The sequence below is a fragment of the Podarcis gaigeae genome (genome assembly GCF_964106915.1).
Source record: "Podarcis gaigeae genome assembly, chromosome: 9".
In the NCBI taxonomy this organism is placed as follows: domain Eukaryota; kingdom Metazoa; phylum Chordata; class Lepidosauria; order Squamata; family Lacertidae; genus Podarcis; species Podarcis gaigeae.
The window spans coordinates 11,398,683-11,426,037 of NC_139685.1; the positions used below are offsets into that span (position 1 = coordinate 11,398,683).

The following is a 27,355-nucleotide window of genomic DNA, read 5'->3' on the forward strand; positions in this document are numbered from 1 at the left end:
ACAAAATGAACCAATTGCCAAAGAGTTAGTGGGTTAAGGCAAGGTTGCAGGATTTTGGCCAGGATTCAGGTTGCCACCATGTCTGCCAGTTCAGGTTAGAAGGCAAACTTGGAGTGCACCTGAAGACAATGTTCTGAGCTTATCTTCAATCTGTCTTCATCTCTGACTGGAACAATAGTTGTTTTCTTGCTTTAAATCCTCTTGTGCCAGTTTCCAAAGGTATGTCAGGAGCTTTTAATCCAGCTTTTTAACAATTGCAGGCTTTATTACAGAACAAACCTGTCTTGGGCCTGTTCTGGGCATTTGGCCAACACTTGATTGCCATACCTATTGGGGTGGGTGGGGGAGAATGTATTGCTCAGTATTCAGACATCTCCCTTAAGTATTCTCAGATATTTTTTTGAAAAGAAAACCTTGTGGATCATGTGAAGGTGACCTAAGACACATTCTTTTCAGTAGACCTTGCAAAGTGGAGTTTCCCACTGCTTTGTGACCTTGTTCCTCACATCTTCTGCGGAAAGTTTCTTGAACAAACACAGCTTTCCATGGAAAGCTCCTTGAACAAACATTGACAAGGGGACAGGAATCAAAGCTCACCGAGACCTTGCAATGAATGTGCTTCAAGGCTCACTCGTCTGTATGAGCTGCAGAGTATGATGGACTGAAATGGTCACAATGGCTCCCGGTCACTTCTTGATGGGCTACCAGATTGTCACTTAAAGTGAAATTTGTAGTGGGATTTGTGGCCGCTTCTCAAGGCAGACACCCCCTCAGGGCTTTTGACTGAAACCAAAAGCAACTTTGTGAGACTGTATCTCAGGGTGGTAGTGGTTCACAGAGGGTGCACACAACCCACTGGTAAAATGTGTCAAGCCTTAGCCTACGTCTGAGAGAAGGACGTAAACCGAGGGTTCATTTTGAAGGCCAGCAGGAGAGAAACAGAAAAGCAATAGGACACAGTTGCAGACAGGCAGAAGGTCAGAAATTGCTTCAGGTTGGCTGAGGAAAAAGGAAGACCTCAGCACCAGGGGGAGCAAGAAAGAAACACCCATTCACACATTTAAACTATAGGTCTCAGCCTGCGTACCAGATGGAGCTGGTAGACAGCTGCCCTGGATACAGAATTGACCCGTGCCTCCCTCACTTGCCCACTCTCTGTCCCCCAGAAACAGTACTTATGCTGGCTAGGATACTTCCAAATGCTGGAATAGATCTCTTCATACTTGGATGACCAAAGGAATGGGGAAAAAAATCAGGGTTTGGCATATGAAAAACTTGAGCAAATGTCATTGGAGAAGGTCGGTTGTATCTGTTTGCCACGGGTAGATGGTGAAAAAAGCTCTCTTTCTCTGTCTTTGTATATTAACCACGTAGGCATTATTTACTTAGGAAATTTATAAACTGCCTGATCAATACAAAATATCTCCAAGCAGCTGACAATTATTTATAAAACAACTTAAATCCACCAGGCATTTGAAAACAAGACTATCATTAAAAGCTAAGATAAAAGCGAAGAAAACATTCAAAACAAATATAACTAAATCATAAGGTGATTTTTTTTTTTTGCCTCCTGTCAAGAGGCAGGGAGTTCCACAGCACAGGTGCTGCCCCACGAAAATAATGACTTCAAAAAAGCACAATGGACATTACGTGCATGGTGCGCAGATCAATGTGTGCATATCTATGTTAGGTTTATTGTGCTCAGAATTGAGAATGTGCACACATTATGCAGATTCACAGGAAAATATGGGAAATGTGCTTAGATTGACAAGATAATCCTACATTGCTTGGACAATATCCATAGGCAATATGGAAAACTGGGCATTGCAGCCATCTCTATATCCGGTCCACATACAATTGATTATTTTAATCTGAATGTGCAAACCGACTCAGAAAAAGAAACTGAGAGGGAATAATGGTATTCCAGTACTAAGATAATTTTCCTTGCTTGTTGAGTATTTGGCAAGAATGTATTAAGAGGATTTCGCCAACTTTGCTACCTTTTCTGCGACTGGTCCGAAATAGGCAATTTTTTTTGCCTGAAAATGGGAGAAGGGTCCGCTTTTCCAGGCAAGTTTAGGAAAGCCACCTGTTTCACCCTAAACTCCACTTTTTTCACGGTGTTTTCAATTATCTTCATCAGGGAGAAAGAGGATATATGTGTGGCTTAATCTTTCCTGTGCATCTGTTCAAATTGCTCTGAACTGAAACTAAAAAAGGATGAGATCAAAAAAGCTGAAATTGAATGAGATACTGGATCTATCCCAGTGACTTTTTTGTTTTTTGTTGAGCAGGCAACCTCTAAGATAATCATATTAAAAAGGCATCACTGCACTGTTCTAAGTACTGCATCCTTTAATCTCGTTTTCATTTATGTGTCCAAATCAAGCAATGGACAGTCACGCCGAAGAGAAGCCGCATTGATCTTTTCTCTCTCTTTCTCATTCCATTAGTTCAGCTTTGGGGCAGGTATGTGTTTTGTGATATTCTCAGAACGAGATAATCATCTCCAAGCATCGCTGCACATCTTTAATAATGCCTGGAACACCAAATAGTATAAAAGCATTAAGTCATTAAAAAAGAGAATAACCTGTATTTACTAGATTTCAAATAGGCGTTTAGATTACTTTGTCACATTAAACTACCGCTGTGCTACTTATCTTTCTTCACAGGTGCTTGGGAAAAGCGTCCATTAATGTTTTGCAGGCTAAAAAAAAAAACAACAGCATGCGCAATAAACAAGTGTTTCTTAGAAAAGAAGGGGGTGGATGGAAAAAAAGACTTGCCGTATTACGGTATTGCACAAATCTTTGGGAAAGCTGTGTTACCTACTCTCTTGCAGACTGGTGCAGCTGCCTAATTGGAGGGTCATATTCCCATAGCTGTCAACTGTGCCTTATTTGGCGGGAACGTCCCTTATCCCAGCGCCGTGTCCCGCTGCTGTCCCTTATTGATGATGTCCCTTAAATTTCCCGGGTTTCAAAGGAAGCAGCTCCTCTCCCTCCCTCCCTGCCGGCCAGGGAGGAGGGAGGCTCCAATTGTGTTGCTTGGCTGCATTGCTCACCCAATAAGGAGTCTAAGAACGACTGGGGGGTGGAGCTTGCATGCCTTGTGCCGATCAATTCGGCTGTGTTGCCTGGGGATTCGCCTTTGCTCAGCGCTTCCCAGTGGAGAGGTGACGGTGGTTTTCCTTGCTGCATCCCCTTTGACGGGTTGCTGCGCTGTGGGAACCACCACTTGAGGCTTCGTTTGGCTGCTGGCTGGGCTTTCTGCCTTTGGCTCGGAGGGGCTCAGAAGTTGAACATACCTGTGCTTGGAAAATCCCTTATTTTGGCTGCTGATCCCTTATTTTTGAAGCAGCGGGTCCCTTATTTTCAAATCTGTAAGTTGACAGCTATGCATATTCCACATATATAAAAGTAAGAGGCAATTTGTAGTGCAAGCATGAAAGCTGTAGGAATGAGTGGCTAAGCTGCTGTAATGTCACAGAGGGACATGGCAGGCAAGGGAGGAAGGAAGGATGGAAGAAGCTTGAGAAAACTTACGACAATGACTTGGCCAAGTAGGTTGTTGTTGTTCTTCCCCCTATGGAACTGTAGGCCAGTCTGGGTGGATGGCAGCAGCGACACCAAGGACCCCACAGAATGTTTCTGTGATAAAAATCCCTCACCCACTGGAATAGCCCCAATTTTTCATCTAATTCCCTGCTCACAGCCTATGCTGCTATTGCGCTCACCTTCACAGCCCCATTCCTCTGCATTTCTCAAAAATCTCAGGATGCCAGGACATTCGCAGGGTGGTCATATACTACCCTCCTGACATTTGCCCCCCAGCCCTTTAAGTATAAAAACACTGGCCTGCTTTGCAGGGCTGACAACCCAAGCATTCTCCGCCACTCACAGAAACTGTAAAAGGAATATCATGATGATATTTATTTATGGGCAGTGTAACTCTTTTTGAGGGACACGGGTGGCGCTGTGGTCTAAACCACAGAGCCTAGGGATTGCCAATTGGAAAGTCAGCGATGGGGTGAGCTCCCGTTGCTCTGTCCCAGCTCCTGCCAACCTAGTAGTTTGAAAGCACATCAAAGTGCAAGTAGATAAATAGGTACCACTCCGGCAGGAAGGTAAACGGCGTTTCCGTGTGCTGCTCTGGTTCACCAGAAGCAGCTTAGTCATGCTGGCCACATGACCCAGAAAAAATGTCTGTGGACAAACGTTGGTTCCCTCGGCCAGTAAAGCGAGATGAGCGCTGCAACCCCACAGTCGTTCACGACTGGACTTAACTGTCAGGGGTCCTTTACCTTTACCTTTAACTCTTTTTGAGTTAGAGCATCAATTCCTTGGGGAGACACAGTGCAATCATAGCTGCACTGACAACTTGGATTTCTCATTTTTTTCAGCAAGGTAGAAGAAAGTTTCCAAACAAATTAAGAAGTCCCCTCTCTAGACAATGAGCTGGCCACTCTACACTTCTCTAAGCATAGCATTACATCTGTAAATATCAGTCATAGCCCTGACTTTGTTCATTGGCTAAAAGCACTGAAAGGTGCACGTTGCTGTGTCTCTCGCAAAGCAGTTGGTCGGAATCGCGCCCACACATTTTGCTTCTTGCTTGTTTTTAAACGGGAGCTGGGTATGTGAGCCACATAATGGTGCAAATGTGCATTGGGTGTCAAAGCTAGAATCCGAGTGAAATCTCTCTCACTGGTGTTTCCTGTGACAATTGTGATGTGCAGTGTGCTGCCAAGATGGGAAGGGAAACTGGGAGAGAGCCTAGGCAGAAAAGAGAGCTGTCAGGAGTTGGAGAGGTGAAGACAGCTGAAGTTCAAAAGAGGAGCAGGAAGAGACACGGTGTGTGATGGCCTGGGATTCCGACTCAGAGGGTGAACCAGAGGAATCCCAGCCTGCACAGGAGTCCCCGCCTCCAGGGCTGGCTGAACTGGGGCAAGGCCTAGATTCTGAGGAGCCTGCACCTGTGTCAGATCCTCAGGAGCAGGCACCAGGTGAAACCATTCTGGCCCCAGAGGTGCTTGAGGACTCAGTGTCTACAGGTGAGCCTCCCCCGGGGCCCAGTAACCCTTTGGCCTCTCCTGAACTGCAGAGGCTTAGGGCAGAGAGGCGAAGGGAACTGGTTGCTCCCAGGAGGAGTGCTCGCCTTAAGGCCAAGGGAGGCGGGGCTCCTGGGGGCCGGGACCGCCCCTGGCCTTAGAAGAAGATGAAGGTCAGTCAGCCCGGTCCCAGGTTGCAGGAGCAACGTCGTTGTTGGCTTCAGACCTTCCAGTGTTCCTGTTCCCTGCCCGGCTTCCTGCTCCTGACCTTCCAGTGTTCCTGTTCCCTGCCCGGCCTCCTGCTTCTGACCTTCCAGCGTTCCTGTTCCCCGCCCGGCTCCCTGTTTCGGACCTCACCTCTCATCTTGTGAACTCTGTCTACGGTAACGGTACCTTCCCCCCGGGACCAGCACACGGTGGCTGCCTGACTCCAAGTCCTGCGACTCGCTTTACTGGCTGAGGGAGCCGGCGTACAGCTTCCGGGTCATGTGGCCAGCATGACTAAGCTGCTTCTGGCGAACCAGAGCAGCACACGGAAACACTGTTTACCTTCCCACCAGAGCAGTACCTATTTATCTACTTGCACTTTGATGTGCTTTCAAACTGCTAGGTTGGCAGGAGCAGGGACCGAGCAACGGGAGCTCACCCCGTTGCGGGGATTCAAACCACCTACCTTCTGCTCAGCAAGCCCTAGGATCAATGGTTTAAACCACAGCACCACCCGCGTCCCTGAGACTCCTTAGGGTAGTGATAAAGTGGGATATCAAATCCAAACTCTTCTTTTTGGTCGCAAATGGTCAATAGCCAGGTGCAAAATATGCCTGACGCATATTGAATTTCAAATGTGGACACTGACCAATGACTTCTTCTCTTGAACCTGCTTCCAACTTGGCTTGGCCTCTGCCTGGCTTTCATTGCCCTTTGCTGTTGGGTACTGTGGGGATCGACCAGGAGTGAAGTTCAGCCACTGATTTCCTATTCCTTCTGTGGTCCCTTGACAGAAGCCAACCCTTGAAGCTGGCCCTGTGCCACTCTCTTCCTTGCTGCCTCTCAAACTGTGGGAAGGTGGGGCTGTGTGGAGAGAGTCTCCTCCTTTAAATTCCTGGGAGTTTACCTTAGTGAGGACCTTACTTGGAAAATCAACATAGCGCAGGTGGTCAGAAAGGCCCAACAGAGACTCCATTTCCTCCAGGTTTTGCGAAAGAATAATGTTAAACAACAACTGATGAACTCCTTTTACAGTAGAAAGTGTCCTTTCATATTGTATCACAGTGTGGTATGCTGGCCTGACAGCCACGGACAGAAAGTCTCTACAGAGCGTGGTGAATACAGCACATGATATCATGGGCTGTCCCTTGAGTCCGCTAGATCAGTATTTCCCAACCTTGGGCCTCCAGCTGTTTTTGAACTACAATTCCCATCATCCTTGACCACTGGTCTTGCTAGCTAGGGATGATGGGAGTTGTAGTCCAAAAACAGCTGGAGGCCTAAGGTTGGGAAACACTACGCTAGATGACATTGCAAGGGATCGTTGCCTTAGGAAAGCGAGAAAAATTCTCAGGGATGACTCATACCCCGGCCAGCACCTCTTTAACCTTCTACCCTCGGGCAGGAGATATAGAAGTATAATCAGCCTTACCAACAGGCTAAAAAATAGCTTCTATCCATGGGCTGTTAGGCTGTTGAACGGAAAATAACATAGCGAAATTGACTTGCGAGGTGGTGTGTTGTTCGATAAGAGATTGGATTTTTTTTGGGGGGGGGAGGCTCGTTTAATTTCATTGTACACAGGTTGTACAATGACAATAAAGGTATTATTATTATTATTATTATTATTATTATTATTATTCATCTTCACAAAGAGCACCATCTTGAGTCATCCAGTGGCACCATTTTCCATAGACTGGAATGGCCGGCTCCCATCAAGTTTTTCTCTTGCTACGAAGTCTTTTGTGTCTTCTGCCTCCTCCCCTGCCCCCAGATTCCTGTCAGATGCAGTAGTTTGTCACTTTCCAAGGTGAATAGCATTGTTAAATTCTGCCCATGTTTCTAATGTCTCCGCTCCTCCCACTCTTAATATCTGCAAATTTAATTAATCTGCCATTTCCTCCCTCTTCCAGAACATTAATGAAGCAAGCTAAATAGAATCAGAAGCAATACAATTTCTCTGTAATGCATTAATGGCTTTCCCCACCCACCCCAAAGTTGTTGTGTATCATCACCCTTCATTTCAATCAACAGGAGTGTTTATGTCCAATTTAAGCAGATTTCTGTAAAGTATGCTAGTCAGTGTTCTCCTAAAATCTGGTTGTATCACAGCAATTGCTTAATGCTTTCCATTTAGAATTTGTGTAAGAAAATGTAACAAACCAGTTCCAAGTGGTTTGTGTAGTTTGAGACTCACCAAATTTCAAGATATGTGTGTACAAATTGGTTATCACTGTATTATAGTGGTGTATCTCTGAATATTTTGCACAGTATGCATAGAATACTTTTATTTCCTTTTTGGTTGAAATGACCAGGATGGTCACAGCAACAAATAAGCTTTGACTCACTTTTTATGTCCACGTAAATTATCAGTGAGCGCTGACAATGTCATGTGCAGTTGTATTGCGTGGACAGGCGGAGTCCCCAGATCCCGCGCGGCCCCCCCCGTCATGTGGAATAACGACTCAAGACAACGTGCTATGGGATTAAATTGGCCACAACTTTATTAAATTTCAAATGTGGGTAGACCTTGGCTCAGGCATTGGGCGTTCTCCCTCCCCAGTCCCCAGCCGGGGACCTAGGGAGCATCAGGGTTATCCAGTGTGTGTGTGTGGGGGGGGATGGGCCGGCTCTGGAGAACATATGTTCAAGCAGAGATAGCCGCCCCCGTAACGCCGCCGCCGCAGGGGAGAGCAATGACGACCTTTCGGCGTACGGTCAAAGCCTCCCTTCATTAAACCCCTTTAACGGGGAACCCTGGTATCGCTGCCGCAAAGAGGAAGATGGACAAAAGGATTCCGCCCAAGGCCTGATACCGCCAAAGTTGTGACATTTTGCTACGGGAAAGGCGAAACCTGCCAATGCAGGGAAATTCCTTTCCGGCCCTTTAACCAGCGACCTTAACGTAGCAGCGCCCGCATACCTGTGAAGAAAAGTTAACCTGCAAAACCTGTGAGGAAAATTAACCTGTAAAATAAGACATTAACTGAGGGTGGGTAGGGTGGGAGAAGCTCTGGAGCCAAGTGAGAATTCCCAGGTAACATCCTCCCTCTATTGTGTGGGCAGGTAATCCCTCCCCTACCTGGCCTGGTCTCCTTGGCAACTCTTCCCCCAGGTGGGATTGGACAACTGACTGAGGTAGGCGGAGACCTCCAGGTATCCCACCTGAGGGAAGGCAAAGCCAAGCTCGTTGGAGCCGCTCCAGATCTAGGGGCTGCATGCGTCCCCGCAAAGGGCACCCCCCGTTTTAAGCAGGGAGCGGTCATTGTTCAACAACCTACCATTGCTAAAGCAGTAAGGGAAACAGGAAAAATATACTTCTACCACTGGACTTGAAAGCTAGCTGATTTGCAAACTTAAATTAAGTTTTCAAGATGTCTTCTCAGATAGGCCAATATGTTATAATGTCTTGTGACCTGGATTTCTGCCAGGGAGACCTATGTTCAAATCTGTGCTTAGCTTACAGGGTGACCTTGAGCTCCTTGTTCTCTAACTTACTTCACTGGGACGTTGTGAGGGTAAATTGTGGAGAAAGTATTTATGACAACCTGAGTTTTGAAGAAAAGAGGGATAGAAATTCATTCCACAGGGCCTGCAGGGCTGAGCAAGATTTATATGATGCAGATCCAGTTACTGTGCAATGTCTACAAGGGTTTGTGAAGTTTTGCCAGTTGCTTACTTTTTAACCCTTTAAGAAATAGTGTTGCTAAAATAAGACACACAATCTTGCACCGTGGGGTTTGGCCAAATCCGGTGCCGTTCCCAGTTATATACATAATACATACTACTGATTTGCAGCAGTAGATCGAAGCTGCTGGGCGAATGTTTCCCGAGTCAAAGGTTTCCATGTAAAGGAAAGCAACACGACACAAGTCTGGAATTCACTTAACAGAGTCTGACCTTTTTCTTTTCCCACCCCTCAAAGCGACATGTTGCCCGCGGCCCAATAAACATGAATAACGACCTTAGCATAAATCAATAGGGGTGTGTTTTTACTACTGTCAAGAGGGGAAATAGTTTCTTTCCATGTCTGAACAATAAAGTTGCAATAGTGCCATCTAGTGTGTTGTTTTTAAAAATATATCTGAGCTACTGGAGACCTTTGAGTTTTGTCTTTTGCAACAAACGTCTCTGCATTCTTGGGTTGGAGGGCAGAATGGGGACCAACAATGCTTTCGCGTTTCCTTCCGACTGCTTTAGTACTTGAGAACTGAGGAAAGCAGCAGCAGGAAGCGTAACACGGTCGAAATCTTTATGTGCCAGAATGGAGGCAAGAAAAGTGGTCTCCTTTCCTGTACAATACTCCTAGACCTGTGTGCAGTCGAGGTTAGGTTGACTACAATGGCTCACCAGTGTATGTGCCGAGAGAACTGTTGTTGTACTAGCCAATATCTTTCTGGGTGGCTTTGCATGGGCTGTGAGAAGGAAGGAACACAAGCAAATCGGCCTCATTAGCTCCTCCTTCTGTTGATGGCACTGATGCCGCCGTGTTCATTTTTCTGTGGCTACCTGCACTAAGCTGCCTTTTTAACCATCTGGACTTGGATTGGCCCAACGTACTTCTAAGAGGAGGTCAAGGAAGGAACAGGCATGTTAGGTGTGGGGGGGCGGCTGTGACTTTCCCACCTCATGGGACAAATCGGGAGGGCTGACAGGACAAGTTCCTCACCTCTTTGGGTGGCCAACTAAACCATAGTTAAGGCAGGGACTTGGTTCATATGTGAGGCTCCAAACCATAGCATAACCAAACTGCGATGAATAATAAGATATATATAATAATAATTTATTATTTATACCCCGCCTATCTGGCTGAGTTTCCCCAGCCACTCTGGGCGGCTCCCAATCGAGTGTTAAAAACAATACAGTATTAAATATTAAAAACTTTCCTAAACAGGGCTGCCTTCAGATGTCTTTTAAAGATAGGATAGCTGCTTATTTCCTTCACATCTGAAGGGAGGGTGTTCCACAGGGTGGGCGCCACTACCGAGAAGGCCCTCTGTCTGGTTCCCTGTAACCTCACTTCTCGCAATGAGGGAACCACCAGAAGGCCCTCGGCGCTGGATCTCAGTGTCCGGGCTGAACGATGGGGGCGGAGACGCTCCTTCAGGTATACAGGACCGAGGCCATTTAGGGCTTTAAAGGTCAGCATCAACACTTTGAATTGTGCTTGGAAACGTACTGGGAGCCAATGCAGATCTCTGCATTGTGTTATGTGGTCCCGGCGGCCACTCCCAGTCACCAGTCTAGCTGCCGCATTCTGGATTAATTGCAGTTTCCGAGTCACCTTCAAAGGTAGCCCCACGTAGAGCGCATTGCAGTAGTCCAAGCGGGAGATAACTAGAAGTTCTGTGGTTCCTTAGAGGTTCTGGCATGGTGGTTCTTTTGTTAAAGTTTGGAGTGTTTTGAATACTTAACATCCTCTTGTATTTATTTTTGGAGAAGGCAGAAAGTTGTTCTTTTAAAGCATGCTGGTCTCCCCTTTTTCTGCAAGAAAAAAATCTTCAGAAACACTCTGTGAGACAAAGTCCTTGTTCAATCACTGCTCTCTCTCTCTCTCTCTCTTAACAGTAGCACTGGAGATAAAATGCTGCCCTCTGAACCCTGGGCATCCGAGCTTTTATAAACGAAGCAAGATTTATTCTAGAGACCTGGAGCGGACACGTCACTTCTTCTGTCCTCTCTGACTGACAGAAATCTGCTTGGGGCAAAAGCAGGCAAGAAACAGCAAGTATTCGCCGATTGACAAAGAGACAGACCATCGTAGGAACATGGCCTCAGCTCTCTCTGGTGCATCCAGCATCCTTGACTCTTCTGCAGACTCCAGCTGGAATCCGGAAGGCGTTTCTTTCCCAAAACCGTTTGCTTGGGGCGCATCCACAGCCGCATACCAGGTTGAAGGTATCTGATTTTTCTTTAAATAAACTTATTTGCAGTATTTTGTGGCAAATGGATGAAATCGGGTTTCTGAAAATGGATTGACTGTCATAATGATTTATCCTTCGTAAATAAGGAGAAGAAGGAGTCTCATGAAGTTTGGGAAGAGATTTCCTCCATTACATTGCTCTCTTCCGGCAGTAGCAGAACTCAATAACCTCCTTCAAAGAAACACTTGATGGGAGGGAAATAATGGGAATGGATTCCTCTAGATCCCAAATGCAGATGGAAGATAGTACGAAATTCGAGCAGTTTGTAATCACAACACAGATTATACTTTTAGGGCTGAGTTTATAAAGATGCTTTCATTTATTCAGACATTGATACTCTTGTCTTTCTATAATAATAATAATAAAATTTGGGTAGAAGATTCCAGATAAAAGTATATGTTATGTATAGAAGTGCTCACCCTGGCCACCAGGGGTATTGTGTATATAGTTTTCACTCAGGTCCACGTCAGTTAATTTAGGCGGGAAACCCTGGGGTGTTGTTGTTACAATGTTGTCAGCCGGCTGCCTGTAAAAGCAGGTCGGCTGAGCTGTTCAGTTCAGTTCAGTGCAGTTCCAGCTTACTATAAAGAACCACTTGGAGAAATCTCTGTGTCGTCTGCTTTGTCAATCCACTACTTAATAGTATAAATTGCCACAAAAAAGCATGTGCTCACAGGATTTCCTCTGAGGGAGAAGTGAAATGAACAAAATGTTCGTGAGTGCTTTCTTGCCACATGTGCTGCATTTATTTAATTCATTTTTTATCTGGAACATTTGTAGATTGCTCAATATTTAACAATAGCAGCGTGCAAAGGTAAAACAAGATAGTATAAAGCTTATAAGATAAAGTTATGATAAAAGGCTACCAACCAATACCGTCTCTGCAGAAGATAAGCCTTCAGAAACTTTACGAAGTCTTTAATAGATGACAGAAAGTGATGATCTGCCTGATCTCCATGGGGAGAGTGCTCTACAGGGCAGATGCCAAGACCTGAGCCATGGAACAAACCTCTGACACATTGTGTAGGAGAATATGTAGCTGGAAGAGAATTTAAAAAAACAGCACCAGAGGTTTAAGTTGTACCTTGGATCCCAAAGGCATTGGTACTTGGACGTTTTGGCTCCCGAATGCCGCAAACCCAGAAGTGAGTGTTTGTGTTTGTGAATGTTATTTGGAGCCTGAACGTTCAACGGGGCTTCCGATTGCCTGCAGGAGGTTCCTGCAGCCAATCAGAAGCCGTGCTTTGGTTTCCGAACGTTTTGGAAGTCAAACGGAGTTCTGGAATGGATTCCGTTCAACTTCCAAGGTACGACTGTACTCTTTTGGCACCAGGTTAAAACAACTGTTCTCCAAGGCATCTGACAGAGTATGATGAGCTGTTTGATGCTGTTTTTTGTTCTTCTGCTGGGTTCATTCAAGCATTATTGGAATGCTTTTACTGATATGTTTTACATGTTGTACCTTTTTGGCTTTTAACCTTTTGTAAGTCACTTAGACTTTTGTAAGTGAGAGCTGGACCATAAAGAAGGCTGATCACAGAAGAATTGATGCTTTTGAATTATGGTGCTGGAGGAGACTCTTGAGAGTCCCATGGACTGCAAGATGATCAAACCTATCCATTCTGAAGGAAATCAGCCCTCAGTGCTCACATGAAGGACAGATCCTGAAGCTGAGATGCCAATACTTTGGCCACCTCATGAGAAGAGAAGACTCCCTGGAAAAGACCCTGATGTTGGGAAAGATGGAGGGCACAAGGAGAAGGGGACAACAGAGGATGAGATGGTTGGATAGTGTTCTCGAAGCTACTGTACCAGCATGAGTTTGACCAAACTGCAGGAGGCAGTGGAAGACAGAGGTGCCTGGCGTGCTCTGGTCCATGGGGTCACAAAGAGTCGGACATGACTGAACAGCAACAACAAGTCACTTGGAAACTTCTTTGTAGCAAATGACTCAGAAGTCGAATAAATAAAATAATATAATATCATCACCATTGATAACAATATACTTATTCCCAAATAAGACCCTACAGAAGGGATGAATGCTCCTTTATTTCAGTTCATGCCTCAGGTGAGGTTGTTGTGTAAACCCTTACAGAGCAAATGGGAATTGTTTGCCGGAAGATCCTTCCCTGAAGATAAGAATACATTCTGGGTTTGGAAGAGACAAAGTCTTATTTGTTTCTTCAGATTATGGGTAAACACATCCCATAACTGAGGGGTTCAGGACTGCAATGAAAGAAGGCCTGTGTCTAGTCATGTTTTTGCCTTGTAGCTCTGAAAGTCCCACATTGGATGACATTTTTGCTAGTTTAGCAGAGTTTGTTAACTTTTAAAAGGGTTGAAGTATCATTCTGATTGTGCCAGGTGAGCTCAAAGGGCAGCTCAAAGTGCCTTGTGACCCAGGAATAACAAGGTGAATTTTCAACAGAGCACTCAAAGGTATTTCTTCTTACCAAAGGCCATCCCTCTGATAAATTTCAATTTTCTGTGATAAAACTCTTTTTAACCAGATACGTACTAGATTTTTTTGGGTTGTTTTACACTAGGTTTTCTCCTGTGAAGGAAGAAGCAGAATAAATAATGAATAAATAGCAGTAGTTGTGATGCATTCTTACAGGCAGGTTTGTGCATGAGGAAAACCAGTTAACTTGCAAACAACTGGACTCAATGCATGGCTTGGATAAACTGGAACTTCTATGTTAGTGGTAAATATGTAGGTGCTCATCTATTCCCCTGTATGATAGACAATTCCTGACATTAGAATACAAAAATGTGGGGATTCATGTCTATTTGTAAGTGGCTTTCGGTTGTCCTAGGCAAGATAAAGCGACTGACAAATTTAAGAGATAAATAAGAACAGTAATACAAAAATTGAGGTCAGTTCTAGCTAGCTAATAATAATTGATGATCATTACCACAGCAAACTATGATCCCTACCTCCTGGGAATAACAGATTTGGATATTCCACAAAAGAGGAAGGGTATCTTTTTATATGCGACGGCGGCAGCAAGAGTTTTGATCGCAGCAAAATGGAAGAGTAATGAAATCCCCTCTATACAAGATTGGATCCAAAAGCTGACAGAATATGCCGAATTAGATGGTTTATCAGAAAAAATAAAGAATAAATCAAAACAGGAATTTGTTTCTAAATGGGAGGTTTTCAAAGAATATCTGAAAAATAAATATAGTAGTTTAAATTCTGTTGCAGCATTCGAGGAACTTCAGTAATAGTTGCTAGGTAGATAGAAGAAATTAGATTTTTTGAGAATAAGTTTAATTATGAAAAAAACGTGTATTGGCAATAAGTAATATGAATTTGAAATATGGAACAGACGGGAAGTTGGGTCTTTAGTGTTAAGACCAATAGATGTTTTATTGTTTGCCAAGAAAATTATGTGTCTATGGTTATTTTTGTAATTTGTGTGTAATTTGGTATTTGTTTTTTTTGTGTGTTTTTTTCCTTGTTGTATAAATAAATAATTTTTTTTAAAAAAAGACGCCTGCTTCTTGGGAGAAAAGCAATGACAAACCTAGACAGCATCTTAAAAAGCAGAGACACCACCTTGCCAACAAAGGTATGTATAGTTAAAGCTATGGTTTTCCCAGTAGTGATGTATGGAAGTGAGAGCTGGACCATAAAGAAGGCTGATCGCCGAAGCATTGATGCTTTTGAATTATGGTGCTGGAAGAGACTCGTGAGAGTTCCATGGACTGCAAGAAGATCAAACCTCTCCATTCTGAAGGAAATCAGCCCTGAGTGCTCACTGGAAGGACAGATCCTGAAGCTGAGATGCCAATACTTTGGCCACCTCATGAGAAGAGAAGACTCCCTGGAAAAGACCCTGATGTTGGGAAAGACGGCGGCCACAAGGAGAAGGGGACAGCAGAGGACGAGATGGTTAGACAGTGTTCTCAAAGCTACCAGCATGAGTTTGACCAAACTGTGGGAGGCAGTGGAAGACAGGAGTGCCTGGTGTGCTCTGGTCCATGGGGTCACGAAGAGTCGGACACAACTAAACGACTAAACAACAACAACAACATTTATTTCACTGTTGCATTTTTTATCATGCCTTATTCTCCAAAGAGCCCAACATGGCATACATTATTCTCCCCCTTCCCATTGATGCTGGCACCAGTCTGCTTCAAGAGACAGTGGAGTGCACCTCTGGGGTGAAGTCAAATCCCTGCATTAGCAGCACCGAAATGGCTAGCCTGGGCAGAGGTCCTGGGCTGCCCAGACCACAATACATCCCCTCTTGGCCTTGCTTATGTGGTCCACAGGAAAGCAGAGCAATATGTTTGGCACCAGCTTGGCTGCAGAAGTTGCCAGGAGGACGACAAGACACTATCCAACCATCTTAGGGACTCCACTATGTATTTGTGTAGGTTTGACTCCATAGCCTTTTCTTCTCCCAAAGTTATCCCACAAGGTAACAGAGGTCCCAGTTGGACAATAACGATCGTTGATTATTTATACCTCACCCATTTGGCTGGGTCCCCCTGGGAGGCTCCCAACAGAATACCGACAACAATAAAAGCGGTAAAATATCAAACATTAAAAACTTCCCTAAACAGGGCTGCCTTCAAATGTCTTCTAAAAGTCAGATACTTGTTTATTTTCTTGACATCTGATGGGAGGGCGTTCCACAGGGAGGGTGCAACTACCAAGAAGGCCCTCTGCCTGGTTCCCTGTAGCTTCACTTCTCGCAGTGAGGGAACCTCCAGAAGGCCCTCGGAGCTGGACTTCAGGCTGAATGATGGGGGCAGAGATGCTCCTTCAGGTATACAGGGCTGAGTCTGTTTAGCGCTTTAAAGCCCCATTTGCCTCTCACTTCCCTCTACATCACATGCAGGAATCTCCTTCTTGACTGTTGGACCCACTATTGGTCTCCTCTGTTCAATCCACCAGAGCCTGTTTTTGCATGCAGGGGAAGACCTTAAATCACTGAGGTTTTGAAACCTATCGGCTACCCTCACCTGGTTTAGCTGGCCAGTCAAAGCTGTTTCCCAGGGTGTGGCTGCTGTCACATGCTGACAGCTTCTAGGAACCCCTGCTTAGAGTTGAGTGCAGGGTGGGGACCAAAGGTGGACAAACTACCCCAGAAGGAGCACAACATGTCCGCCACCAGAGATACTCCCCCACCACTAGCACCCCATACACCTCTCCCCATTATATAGGCTGAAAAACAGTGATTTTTGCTTCATGGGTTAGTGGAGATTTGAACCTTGGTCTTCCATCTCCCAGTCCAACACGCTAACCACTACTCCACGCACTGAACCTATGTTTAGTAGTGCCTAGGCACCACTAAGTTAAATGCTAACACTTATCTGAAAGCAATTTGGCTGTCTCCTTTTTGCTGGAAATATCGATGGGTCTGAAGAATGTGTCAAAGCAATGGGTATTTGAAGCCTTCATGCTGCATGTGGAAGAACATTTGAGATCGTCCTTTAAATAACATTAAACTGGGAGGACAGTTGCATTGTCTGAGCCTCATCAGATGTTTCCAGCACATCCCCTGCAGTGAGGGAAGTTGGCTGTGGCTTGCCCAGAAGAGACAATGGAGTTATAAGCCTAGTTTACACCAGTATGTTGTTGACTCTGGTGCCATCAAGTGGCAACGTGCACGTCTGAATGAGCTGTCTCGGGTCAAGCGCCTTGAGCTTTCTTCTTCTTTTAAAAAAATAATTGTTATTAAATTTTTCAAAAAATAGAAAGTAAAGAAAAACAAAGGACAATACATAACACTGTAAACACACCTATATACATATTTTCCAAAATGAAAACTAATAAAAATAAAAAGGAAAGGAAAAACAAAAGATATAAAGAAAAAAGACAAAAGAAAAGGAAAAAAAAACACTTTTCATAACTGGGAATATTGCCAAATTCTTGCTTCAAATCTGCAATATATAAATCTTAGTTAAAATATTATAAAAGACTTCCACCGCATTCACCATACGTCTCTTAGTTGTCTTGCTCGCATTTATATCTGTTCTTCAATCATTTCCCTTCCTTAGATTCTTTCATAATCAATCAAATCTTTATGTTCTCTGCATTCCTCACAAGGTTAGTCTAGACACAACCAAACTTTCGTATTTGAGCCCTGCTTGTATAAATAATCATTTAAACATTTCCATTGATTCTGAATTAATTTTTTTGACTTACGCCTTATTAAATCTGTGAGTTTTGCTAACTCCAGGTACTCACAAAGTATCCTTAACCATTCCCCCTTTGTTGGAATATAATTTCCTTTCCAATGACTGGCTTTCTTCATTGAGCAGCACTGTGCACAAGGCAACATGAGCTGATGAAGCCTCAGGGCCTGTCAGGCTTCAGGGAATCTGAGCTTCCCCCACGACAGGCTGCCAGTAATAGATAGACAAGAAGCTCTTACCAAGTCTTTTATTCAGTATTCACAGAGAGATGCTTAGAAATGCTGCATCTTGGAGTAATGCCTTTGCCCCTTCCCTTCTCAATCGCCAACAGCACCACCACCCCTTACGGTGGCTGCTTAAGGACAATTGCCTCTTCGCTTTCTGCTCTCCTACTTTCACTGCTCGCTGGGTTCTGGGAGAAAGGGGTCTGGAATTCTTTCTAGTGATAACGTCTCAACCAGCTGCTTCTCCCAGAATCTCCCATCTTTGCCCCTCTTCCATCTCTGAGCTTCTGCAAACCACTGTTGTAAATATTTACTATCTTCCTCTGCAAGATTCAAGGGAAGGGGGAAGCAGTCGCCACCATTCCTCCTCAGTCCAGGCCTTACAGCACCTCACCAGAGGCACGGAGGGCTTCACTAGGAGGAGGTGGTGCCAGAGGCAAGTCAGGAGACTATATTGCAGCAGTCAGTGTGTCCATTGTCACTGAGGCAGCCCTTTCGTCTGACAACCAACTCGACTCCTCCCCAGCATCTAGACCATCACCTTCCAAACTACTGTGCAAAAATCAGAATGTGGGAAAAGCCAGCCAGTGCCTCCACATAGCTCCATCCTTATTTCAGATGTTGTGATATATCAGTATGTCGCGATGCATAGCTGGTGGTATATCACAAAGTTGAAAACCAGCTTCACCCTTATTTCAGACATTGCGATATATCAGTATACAGTTGAACCTTGGAAATCGAACACAATCTATTCTGGAAGCCATTTCGACTTCCAAAACATTCCAAAACCAAAGCAGGCTTTTGATTGGCTGCAGGAAGCTTAATTCAGGAAAGTACGGAAACAAGGAAAATAGCTGAGAGCGCTAGGAGCACGGCCGAGGACACTAAGGGAAAATTTGTACCCATTGCGAAGAAAGTTCATGAACATGACGCAGCTTTGGCCCTTATGGAATTAGAGAGGAAAAATAAGAATCTGAAATTGAGATTGGTACCAGAGGAGGAAGAGGGCAACCTGGGAGAATTTCTTACAGACAAGTTCCAAGAATTTTGGACTGATGAGCTAGAAGGGGAAGAGGATGAATTTGTAATAACTACAGCCTTTCGGATTGGTAGAAAACAAGGCAAGAAACCAAGGGACTGTTTAATCACCCTGAGATCTAAGGAAGAAAGAGATAAAATATTGAACCTGCATTTCCAGAAGGCCTTGATTGTTAAGAATTCCCAAATACAGATCTTCAAGGATATTCCTAAGCACTTTTTAGAGGTGAGGACCCAATTTAAGACTCTAGTGGATTTGCTGAAACAAAACAACATCCCATTTAGGTGGGAGTTTCCACAAGGGCTGTCCTTCAACTTCAAAGGGAAGAAAATCAAGATTAAAACAATTCAAGATAAAGAACACTTTTTGGAGAGAAATTTTGAGGACTTGGAGAAAGGAACCGTGAGTGGGAGGGAAATACCGGACATAGCAAATCTATCATTTGGATTAGTTTCAGTACCTACTGAGGAGGAACAAGAACTTGGAGCAGTCGGTGGAAAAGCAGCCCAGTAACAAAAATGTCTCTGCAACTTCTGAGTTGGAACTGCAATGGTTTGAACCATCCCCGAAAAAGGGGACAGGTGTTTCACATATTAAAGAAAGAACACTTAGACATAATATGTTTGCAAGAAACCCATATTGCCAGGACAAACAGAAAACTTTTGACAAATAAAAGATTAGGACTGGAATTTATTTCTTCAGACAAAGTTAAGAAAAGAGGGGTTGTGATCTACGTTAAAGAAAAATTGGAACCAAAATTGATCTTCAAGGATGAACAAGGAAGATTTCTGGCAGTGGAAATTCAAACCCAAGGAGAAAAAATTTTGATTGTAGGAGTTTATGCACCTAATGAGGGGAAGGCCGAGTTCTTTAAGAAGTTGCATGAGACTTTAATGGACTTTATGGACTTTAAAATAATATTGATGGGCGATATGAATGGAGTTGTCTCCACAAACATGGATAAAGCGCAAAGGCAAACAATTTCTAAGGATGGGAGACTGCCAAAGACTTTTTTCGAACTGACTGATACCATGGACTTGATTGATATTTGGAGAACAAGGAACCCTCTGGAAAGAGAGGGGACCTTCTTCTCTGAAGCAAAAATGACATGGACCAGGATTGACCAAATATGGATCTCTAGCAATCTGGCACCAAGGGTTAAAAAAATAGAAATCTGCCCAAAAACCTGCTCCGACCATAACGCAGTAAAGATGGAAATGAAACTGACAACAGCTGGAACCTTCAGATGGAGAATGAATGACACCCTGTTTAAAGATGAAACAATCTATAAAAAAGCCCAAAAGACACTGAAAGACTACTTCGAGATAAATTTAAGATCAGATGTGGAAAGAAGGATAATATGGGACGCAAGCAAGGCCGTGATGCGTGGCTTCCTGATTCAGCAAAATTCTATAAAGAGGAAACAACAGAATGAGAGGAAGGAAAAAATTTGGAAACAAATGAAAGAAGGAGAGAAGAAACTGAGATCTAAACCCAAGTCTCAGGAGATTTTAAGGGAAATAAAGTACTATCAGACCCAATATATGGAACTGATGAACGAGGAGATAGAATGGAAAATAAAACAAATGAGGCAAAAAACTTTTGAATCAGCAGACAAATGTGGGAAACTGCTGTCATGGCAATTGAAAAAGAGACAAAAGTTGAACACTGTGACATCTCTCGAAGTAGATGGTAAATCTATTTGTAAACCAAACGAGATCAGTAACTGCTTTCAAAGCTTTTTCAAGAAGTTATATGCTCAAGGGCCAAAGAATGAACAAGAGATAGAAGATTTTATTAAAAAGTATGGATTGTCAAAGATCTCGGAAAAGAACAAGAGGATTTTAAATGAGAAAATTACAGATCAAGAAATAGAGGGTGCCATTCAAAATATGCAAATGGGAAAATCCCCAGGACCAGATGGACTGACTGCTAGATATTATAAAGTACTGAAGGAATGGTTAATACAACCATTGAAAGAAGTATGCAACCAAATCTTAGAAGGGAAAAAGGCTCCCGAATCGTGGAAAGAAGCATTCATTTCACTTATACCGAAGACAGAAACTGAGAAACATCAAGTTAAGAACTACCGCCCTATATCACTTTTAAATGTGGATTATAAAATTTTTGCAGACATTTTAGCAAAAAGATTTAAGAAAGTGTTATCAGAGGAGATTCATAAGGACCAAACAGGCTTTCTCCCAGGGAGATATATGTCAGATAACGTGAGGAACATTATAGATATCTTGGAACTTTTGGAGACTGACATAAATAGAAAAGCAGTTCTGATTTTTGTGGATGTGGAGAAAGCCTTCGATAATATTTGCTGGAGCTTCCTGAAGAGGAATCTCCACGGGATGGGGGTAGGCCAAAACTTTGAAAACGGTATAGGTGCAATATATTCTGAACAAAGAGCTAAATTAATTGTGAACGGTATGGTTATGGATGAGATCCCAATAGAAAAAGGGACACAACAGGGATGCCCAATATCCCCTCTATTGTTTATATCAGTCCTGGAGGTATTGTTGAACATGATTAGAAGGGACCAGCTGGTAGAAGGAATACGACTCGGAGCTAAACATTACAAGTTAAGAGCATTTGCAGATGACTTAGTTTTGACTCTGCAACAACCAGAAGCCAGTACAAAAAGAGCTTTAGAACTTATCGAAATATTTGGTCAAGTGGCAGGTTTTAAATTAAATAAACAAAAGACAAAGGTACTGGGAAAAAATCTAACGATGGAGGGAAAAGATAGCTTTCAAAGGGAAACTGGTTTGGAAATAACAAAAAAAGTGAAATACTTGGGGGTGAACTTAACATCTAAAAATGTGAATTTATTTAAGGATAATTATGAGAAGTGTTGGTTGGAGGTGAAGAAAGATCTTGACATATGGTCTAGGTTGAGACTCTCCTTGTTAGGCCGAATTGCTGCTATTAAGATGAATGTATTGCCGAGACTGTTGTTTTTGTTTCAGACACTGCAAATTTTGGACAAGATGGATTGTTTCAAGAGGTGGCAGAAAGATATATCTAATTTTGTCTGGCAGGGCAAAAAGCCCAGAATAAAATTTAAGATCTTAACTGATGCAAAGGATAGAGGGGGCTTTGCCCTGCCGGACTTAAGACTTTACTATGAAGCAGCAGCTTTTTGCTGGTTGAAACAATGGCTACTTCTTGAGAACACAGACATCTTAGATCTAGAAGGACATGATAACAGTTTCGGCTGGCATGCATATTTATGGTATGACAAGGTAAAGGTGCATAGAGGCTTTAAAAATCACATTGTCAGGAAAGCATTGTTTAATGTATGGAACCGCTATAAAGATTTGTTGGAGAATAAAACCCCCAGGTGGTTGTCACCCCTGGAAGCCAAGGCGGTAAAAAAACTTAATATGGATTCAGATTGGCCAAAATATTGCGAAATTTTAGAACATGATGGTGAAAATCTTAAACTACAGAGCTTGGAGAAACTAAAACCTAAAGTCCGAGATTGGTTACACTACCATCAGATTAACGAGATGTTTAAGCAGGACAGGAAATTAGGATTTCAGAAGGAGAGGTCAAAGTTAGAAACGGAATTACTGGAGCCCAATACTAAAAATTTGTCTAGAATGTATAATTTGCTGCTGAAATGGAACACGCAAGATGAAACAGTAAAATCAGCAATGATTAAATGGGCACAAGATATTGGTCATGATATTATGTTTGCAGACTGGGAATGGTTATGGACCACAGGCATTAAATTCACGGCATGTAGTGCCTTAAAAGAGAATATAATGAAAATGATATATAGGTGGTACATGACCCCAGTCAAGCTAGCAAAGATATATCATTTGCCCAATAATAATTGTTGGAAATGCAATGAATGTGAAGGAACTTTCTATCACCTTTGGTGGACCTGCCCAAAGATTAAGGCCTACTGGGAAATGATCTATAATGAAATTAAGAAAATCCTTAAGAGGACATTTGCTAAGAAACCGGAGGCTTTTCTCTTGGGCATGGTCGGCCAAATGGTACCAAAGGAAGACAGAACATTCTTCATGTACGCAACCACGGCAGCAAGAATCCTACTAGCAAAGTATTGGAAGACTCAAGAATTACCTACTCTGGAAGAATGGCAGACCAAGGTGACTGAATTTATGGGACTGGCTGAGATGACCGGCAGAATCCGTGACCAGAGGAGAGAGACGGTGGAAGAGGACTGGGGAAAATTTAAAGTATATCTTAAGAACTGTTGCAAAATTTTGGAATGTTAAGATGTCAAGGGGTATGAGATAGAGAACTATAGCCGTTAAAGTTTAATTAAAAAAAAAAAAATTTTTTAAAGAAAATTAGCTATGAATTTGAACGAAGGATTGCTAAAAATTGTTGTTCTAAAAATAAGGGTGCAGTGAAGGGGAGGTTTGGGGAAGTCGTGTTATGTGTGTTTGTATGTTTTGTTATTTTTGTTTTTTATGTTATCTTTTATGTTTGCGAAAATCAATAAAAAATATTATAAAAAAAAGGAAGCTCCTGCAGCCAATCAGAAACCATGGAAACTCTGTTCGGCTTCCAAAAATTCGGAAACCGGCGCATTCACTTCCAGGTTTGATCATTTGGGAGCCAATTTGTTCAGGAGCCAAGGCGTTCGAGATCCAAGATATGACTGTATCACAATGTTTAGCTGGTGATATATCGCGATGTTGAAAACCAGATATCACCCACACCTACTGACCAGCCTTACAAAGACATCTTCATGGGGCTCATGACATTTTACGCATGACATTATATGCATTGAGATTTGAGGCATGTTGTGAATCTGGGCATAGTATTTAAAAAGTAGGAACAGCATAGACCATTGGTCCAGCTAGCAAAGTACAGTGGTACCTCGGGTTACATACACTTCAGGTTACAGACTCCGCTAACCCAGAAATAGTACCTCGGGTTAAGAACTTTGCTTCAGGATGAGAACAGAAATCGGGCTCTGGCGGTTCGGCAGCAGTGGGAAGTCCCATTAGCTAAAGTGGTGCTTCAGGTTAAGAACAGTTTCAGGTTAAGAACGGACCTCCGGAACAAATTAAGTACTTAACCTGAGGTACCACTGTACTGTCTATACCAGGGGTAGGCACCCTAAGGACTGGGGGCCGGATGCGGCCCATTCGCCTTCTCAATCCGGCCCATGGACAGTCCAGCAATCAGCATGTTTTTACATGAGTAGAATGTGTCCTTTTATTTAAAATGCATCTCTGGGTTATTTGTGGGGCGTAGGAATTCGTTCTTTTTTTTCCCTTCCCAAAAATATAGTCTGACCCCCCACAAGGTCTGAGGGGCAGTGGACCGGCCCACTGCTGAAAAAGTTTGCTGACCCCTGGTCTATGCACTTCCTCCAGCTGTGCACAGTAATACCAGGGGTTGAATATGGAACTTTTTTTGTGCTCCCCCAGTGAGCCATAGCCGTTCCAACATTACAATATAGAGCTTGACAGGTATGTGTGTGATTCATCGCACATTCAGAATCTGGGCCTAGTGTTTTTAAAGTAATTCATGCTTGCCTATTATAATGGGTGGCGGGGGGAGGGGGGAGGAGATGTAGTTCAACAGAACAGAGAAAGTTTGAAGAGTTAAATCTTTCTATGGAAAGAAATTGAATCTTTAATTGATGTCAAAGTTGATGTGTTAGAAAACTTTCAGCGCTCTGAGGAACTGACGAAAATACGATTGCCTTGAGTCACCGAACCACGGGAAAACGTGAACCTTGAGAGACACTCAAAGCACTTTGATCTAATAATTGACCTACTTTGAAGGTTGTCCCACATTAAAGTTCAATTTGCCGAATAACCCTGCGTAGATATATTGGTGCACTCGAGCTATGATAAAATTCTGTAAAGAACGTGAGACGTGACCGAAAGTCTATGAGGAGCCTAGTTGCGGAAGGGATATTACATATTCTAGGAATGCTTTAAGTGTCTGCAATATGCTTAACCTTGCATTAAACTTAGATTTAATAAGACAGATGTGTATTAAAGTACTGAATATACTTCAGGGAGCAATTTGGCACCGGCAAGGGATAGTCTGGATGACCTCCTAATAGGTCTTTTCCATCTTTAATTTCTATTATACTAATTGATTATTAAAACTCTTTTTATTGAGGGCTGGTGTATAACTATTACATCGATATTAATCTTGCAGACTAGCTGATATTTAATTTATAGGCTTCCAAGCCATAACGTCCCTTTAATTTTGGGGACAGGAAAGTCTGAAAAATGTTCCTCGTTATAAGGATGAGGATTTTTCACCCATTTTCATTTCTGCGATCAAAGCGCTCTAGCAGAGTTTAAATACGCCTGCGCTCAAGTTTAAAAACAACAACATGCCAACTTGAACAGCCAAACTGAAGGCTGCAACTTGCTTTCTTCTACCTGCTTACCCTGAAACATTTTTGTTGGGGTTATTGACATTACCTGCAAAGTTGTTTCACGACTGCTGCTTACCATTATTTAGTAATAAAATGTTGTCACTTTTGTCATCTCACCAGCAGTCAAAATCAAACTTGTAAGCTCCTTGAGGCAGAGACCTGTCTTGTTAGCTGTTCTCTGCCCCGGGGAGTTTGTGTGTTCTATTTCCCCGCCCCCCCCACTCTCTATGATTATGTTCTTTTAAAAAGCAAATATATACCTGCCTCCCTTTCCCCCTGATCCGGATCCTGAATCTTCCCAGGAGCAGGAGGGCAGTATAGATTTGGAACATTGGTTTGCAGAGGGACATCGTTCAGAAAAAAGAAGCCGGGAAATACTTGATGGGGAACAGCTAGGAGGAGAAGCACTGGGAGAGAAAGAGTTATCAGACTCAATTTATTTGGAAAGCGTTCATCTGCTCAGCCCAAGGTCAAGAAGAGCAGATAAGGCGATAGCACAGAAAGCACAGTGGTTATGAGCTCAGGTTACAAGACACAGTAGTTACGTGGGTGACTAGGGAAGATCTGGGTGGAACCCTTAATTGGGAGCACCGCCATTGATAGGAAATGGATTCTTTGTTCTCTTGCTGTCATCATTAAGAAGACTCCTTTTCCTTTGTTCTGCTTATCTACTGACAAGGGGGGAAGGAAGCCAATTCTCTGAAGCCTGACAATACCACCCACACATTATAGGTAAAGGTAAAGGGACCCCTGACCATTAGGTCCAGTCGTGACCGACTCTGGGATTGTGGCGCTCATCTCATTTTATTGGCCAAGGGAGCCGGCGTACAGCTTCCGGGTCATGTGGCCAGCATGACTAAGCCACTTCTGGTGAACCAGAGCAGCGCATGGAAACACCATTTGCCTTCCCGCTGCAGCGGTACCTATTTATCTACTTACACTTTGACGTGCTTTTGAACTGCTAGGTTGGCAGGAGCAGGAACCGAGGAACGGAAACTCACTCCATTGCGGGGATTCGAACTGCCAACCTTCTGATCGGCAAGCCCTAGGCTCTGTGGTTTAACCCACAGCGCTACCATTAGCCATACAATAAGAGTACACCCATGAGGCACAATAGAGGAAGGAAAAGAGAGGTTGGGACATCTGGCTATCCACCTGCTTTCGTACTTCCTGCATCTGGGGGGTTTACTGTGAGCATTTTATGCACACAGTTCTGCATAGGATGACCACACACTTCTGTTTGGCTCCTGTGACTTGCCAAAGGCTGCCCGTTCAAGTACAGTCAAGTGTGCATAAAAATGGAGATATTTGTGAAAGTAGAATATAGAAATGCATTATGTCAGGGTGAAATGGTAGTCAAAACTACATATAAAAAGGAGAAATTTGCTGATGTATTTTCATGACGTTTGTTTATTTGTTTTTTAAAGACCTTCAGATTAATGCAAAATGTGGAGAACAGAACTTATGGATGGAAAAATGAGAACCGAAACTGACATATTTGCATCCCCGGTGCAATTTTACTTTGTACTGTAAATGTAAAGCCAGCAGTGTTCATTTGCATTACAAATGCCTCCCTTCTGCTTCCTCTTCTGCATTTATAACAATCAAATATCCACACAACTAGTGAGAAGGAGGCTCGGAGGTAATTTAAACCTCACTGAAGGCAGTTCTCTCAGGGCCTATCTAGGCAACAGACTTAATCAGTTTAATATCCTCTCCCTGAGGACCATGGGAGGTGTAGTTTGTGAGAGGGACGAGGGATTTCTGAGGGGGAATTTGTATACTGCTTCTGGAATTGCTCGGGAGGAATTGATAGTTAAACTGGTATTTCAAAAATGATACCTCTTGTGATGGTTGAAACAGGAGCAGCTTCTGGGGGTGGGGATGACATCAATTCTGGGCACAGCTCCACTGCTGCCACAGAGAAGGAGGGGGTCAGACTGAGAAACACTTGCAACGCATCAAGGTAGCAGGCAAGTTAAGCAGACGGGCATGTTTGGCAGGAGGGCAAGGCAGTCAGGGCAAACAACTTTGCCCCTCACCTCAGTGGCCCAACAAAGAAGAAGAGTTTGGATTTGATATCCCAATTTTTATCACTACCCAAAGGAGTCTCAAAGCGGCTAACATTCTCCTTTCCCTTCCCTCACTCTGTGAGGTGAGTGGGGCTGAGAGACTTCAGAGAAGTGTGACTGCGCAAGGTCACCTAGCAGCTGCATGTGGAGGAAAAAAGACGTGAACCCAGTTCACCAGATTACAAGTCTACCGCTCTTAACCACTACACCACACTGGTGAGAATAACGCAAGTGGGCAAAAGGAGACCTGTTTTCCGGATATATTACAAGTTTCGCTACACGCTTCATCAGT

The 27,355-nt window shown here is 43.5% G+C and overlaps 1 protein-coding gene and 1 long non-coding RNA gene across 8 annotated transcripts in view; one reads left to right on the forward strand and one right to left on the reverse strand.

The window, feature by feature from the left end:
• The window catches only part of LOC310852192, a 405,418-nt gene that overhangs the window by 107,210 nt on the left and 270,853 nt on the right, over positions 1-27,355 (reverse strand). The window lies entirely within an intron of this gene.
• The window catches only part of LOC310852117 (cytosolic beta-glucosidase-like), a 107,836-nt gene that overhangs the window by 35,328 nt on the left and 45,153 nt on the right, over positions 1-27,355 (forward strand). For 5 of the 7 annotated variants that reach the window (XR_014567987.1, XR_014567988.1, XR_014567989.1 and 2 more), the window contains exon 2: positions 10,826-11,155. Coding sequence is in view for 4 of the 7 variants with exons in the window: in XM_083755019.1 (XP_083611145.1) it covers positions 11,026-11,155 (130 nt within the window). In the remaining 3 variants the exon portion in view is untranslated. Of the gene's footprint in view, positions 1-6,938; positions 7,068-10,825; positions 11,156-27,355 lie in introns of those variants that run through there. The other 2 variants (XM_083755021.1, XM_083755020.1) reach the window with 2 other exon arrangements.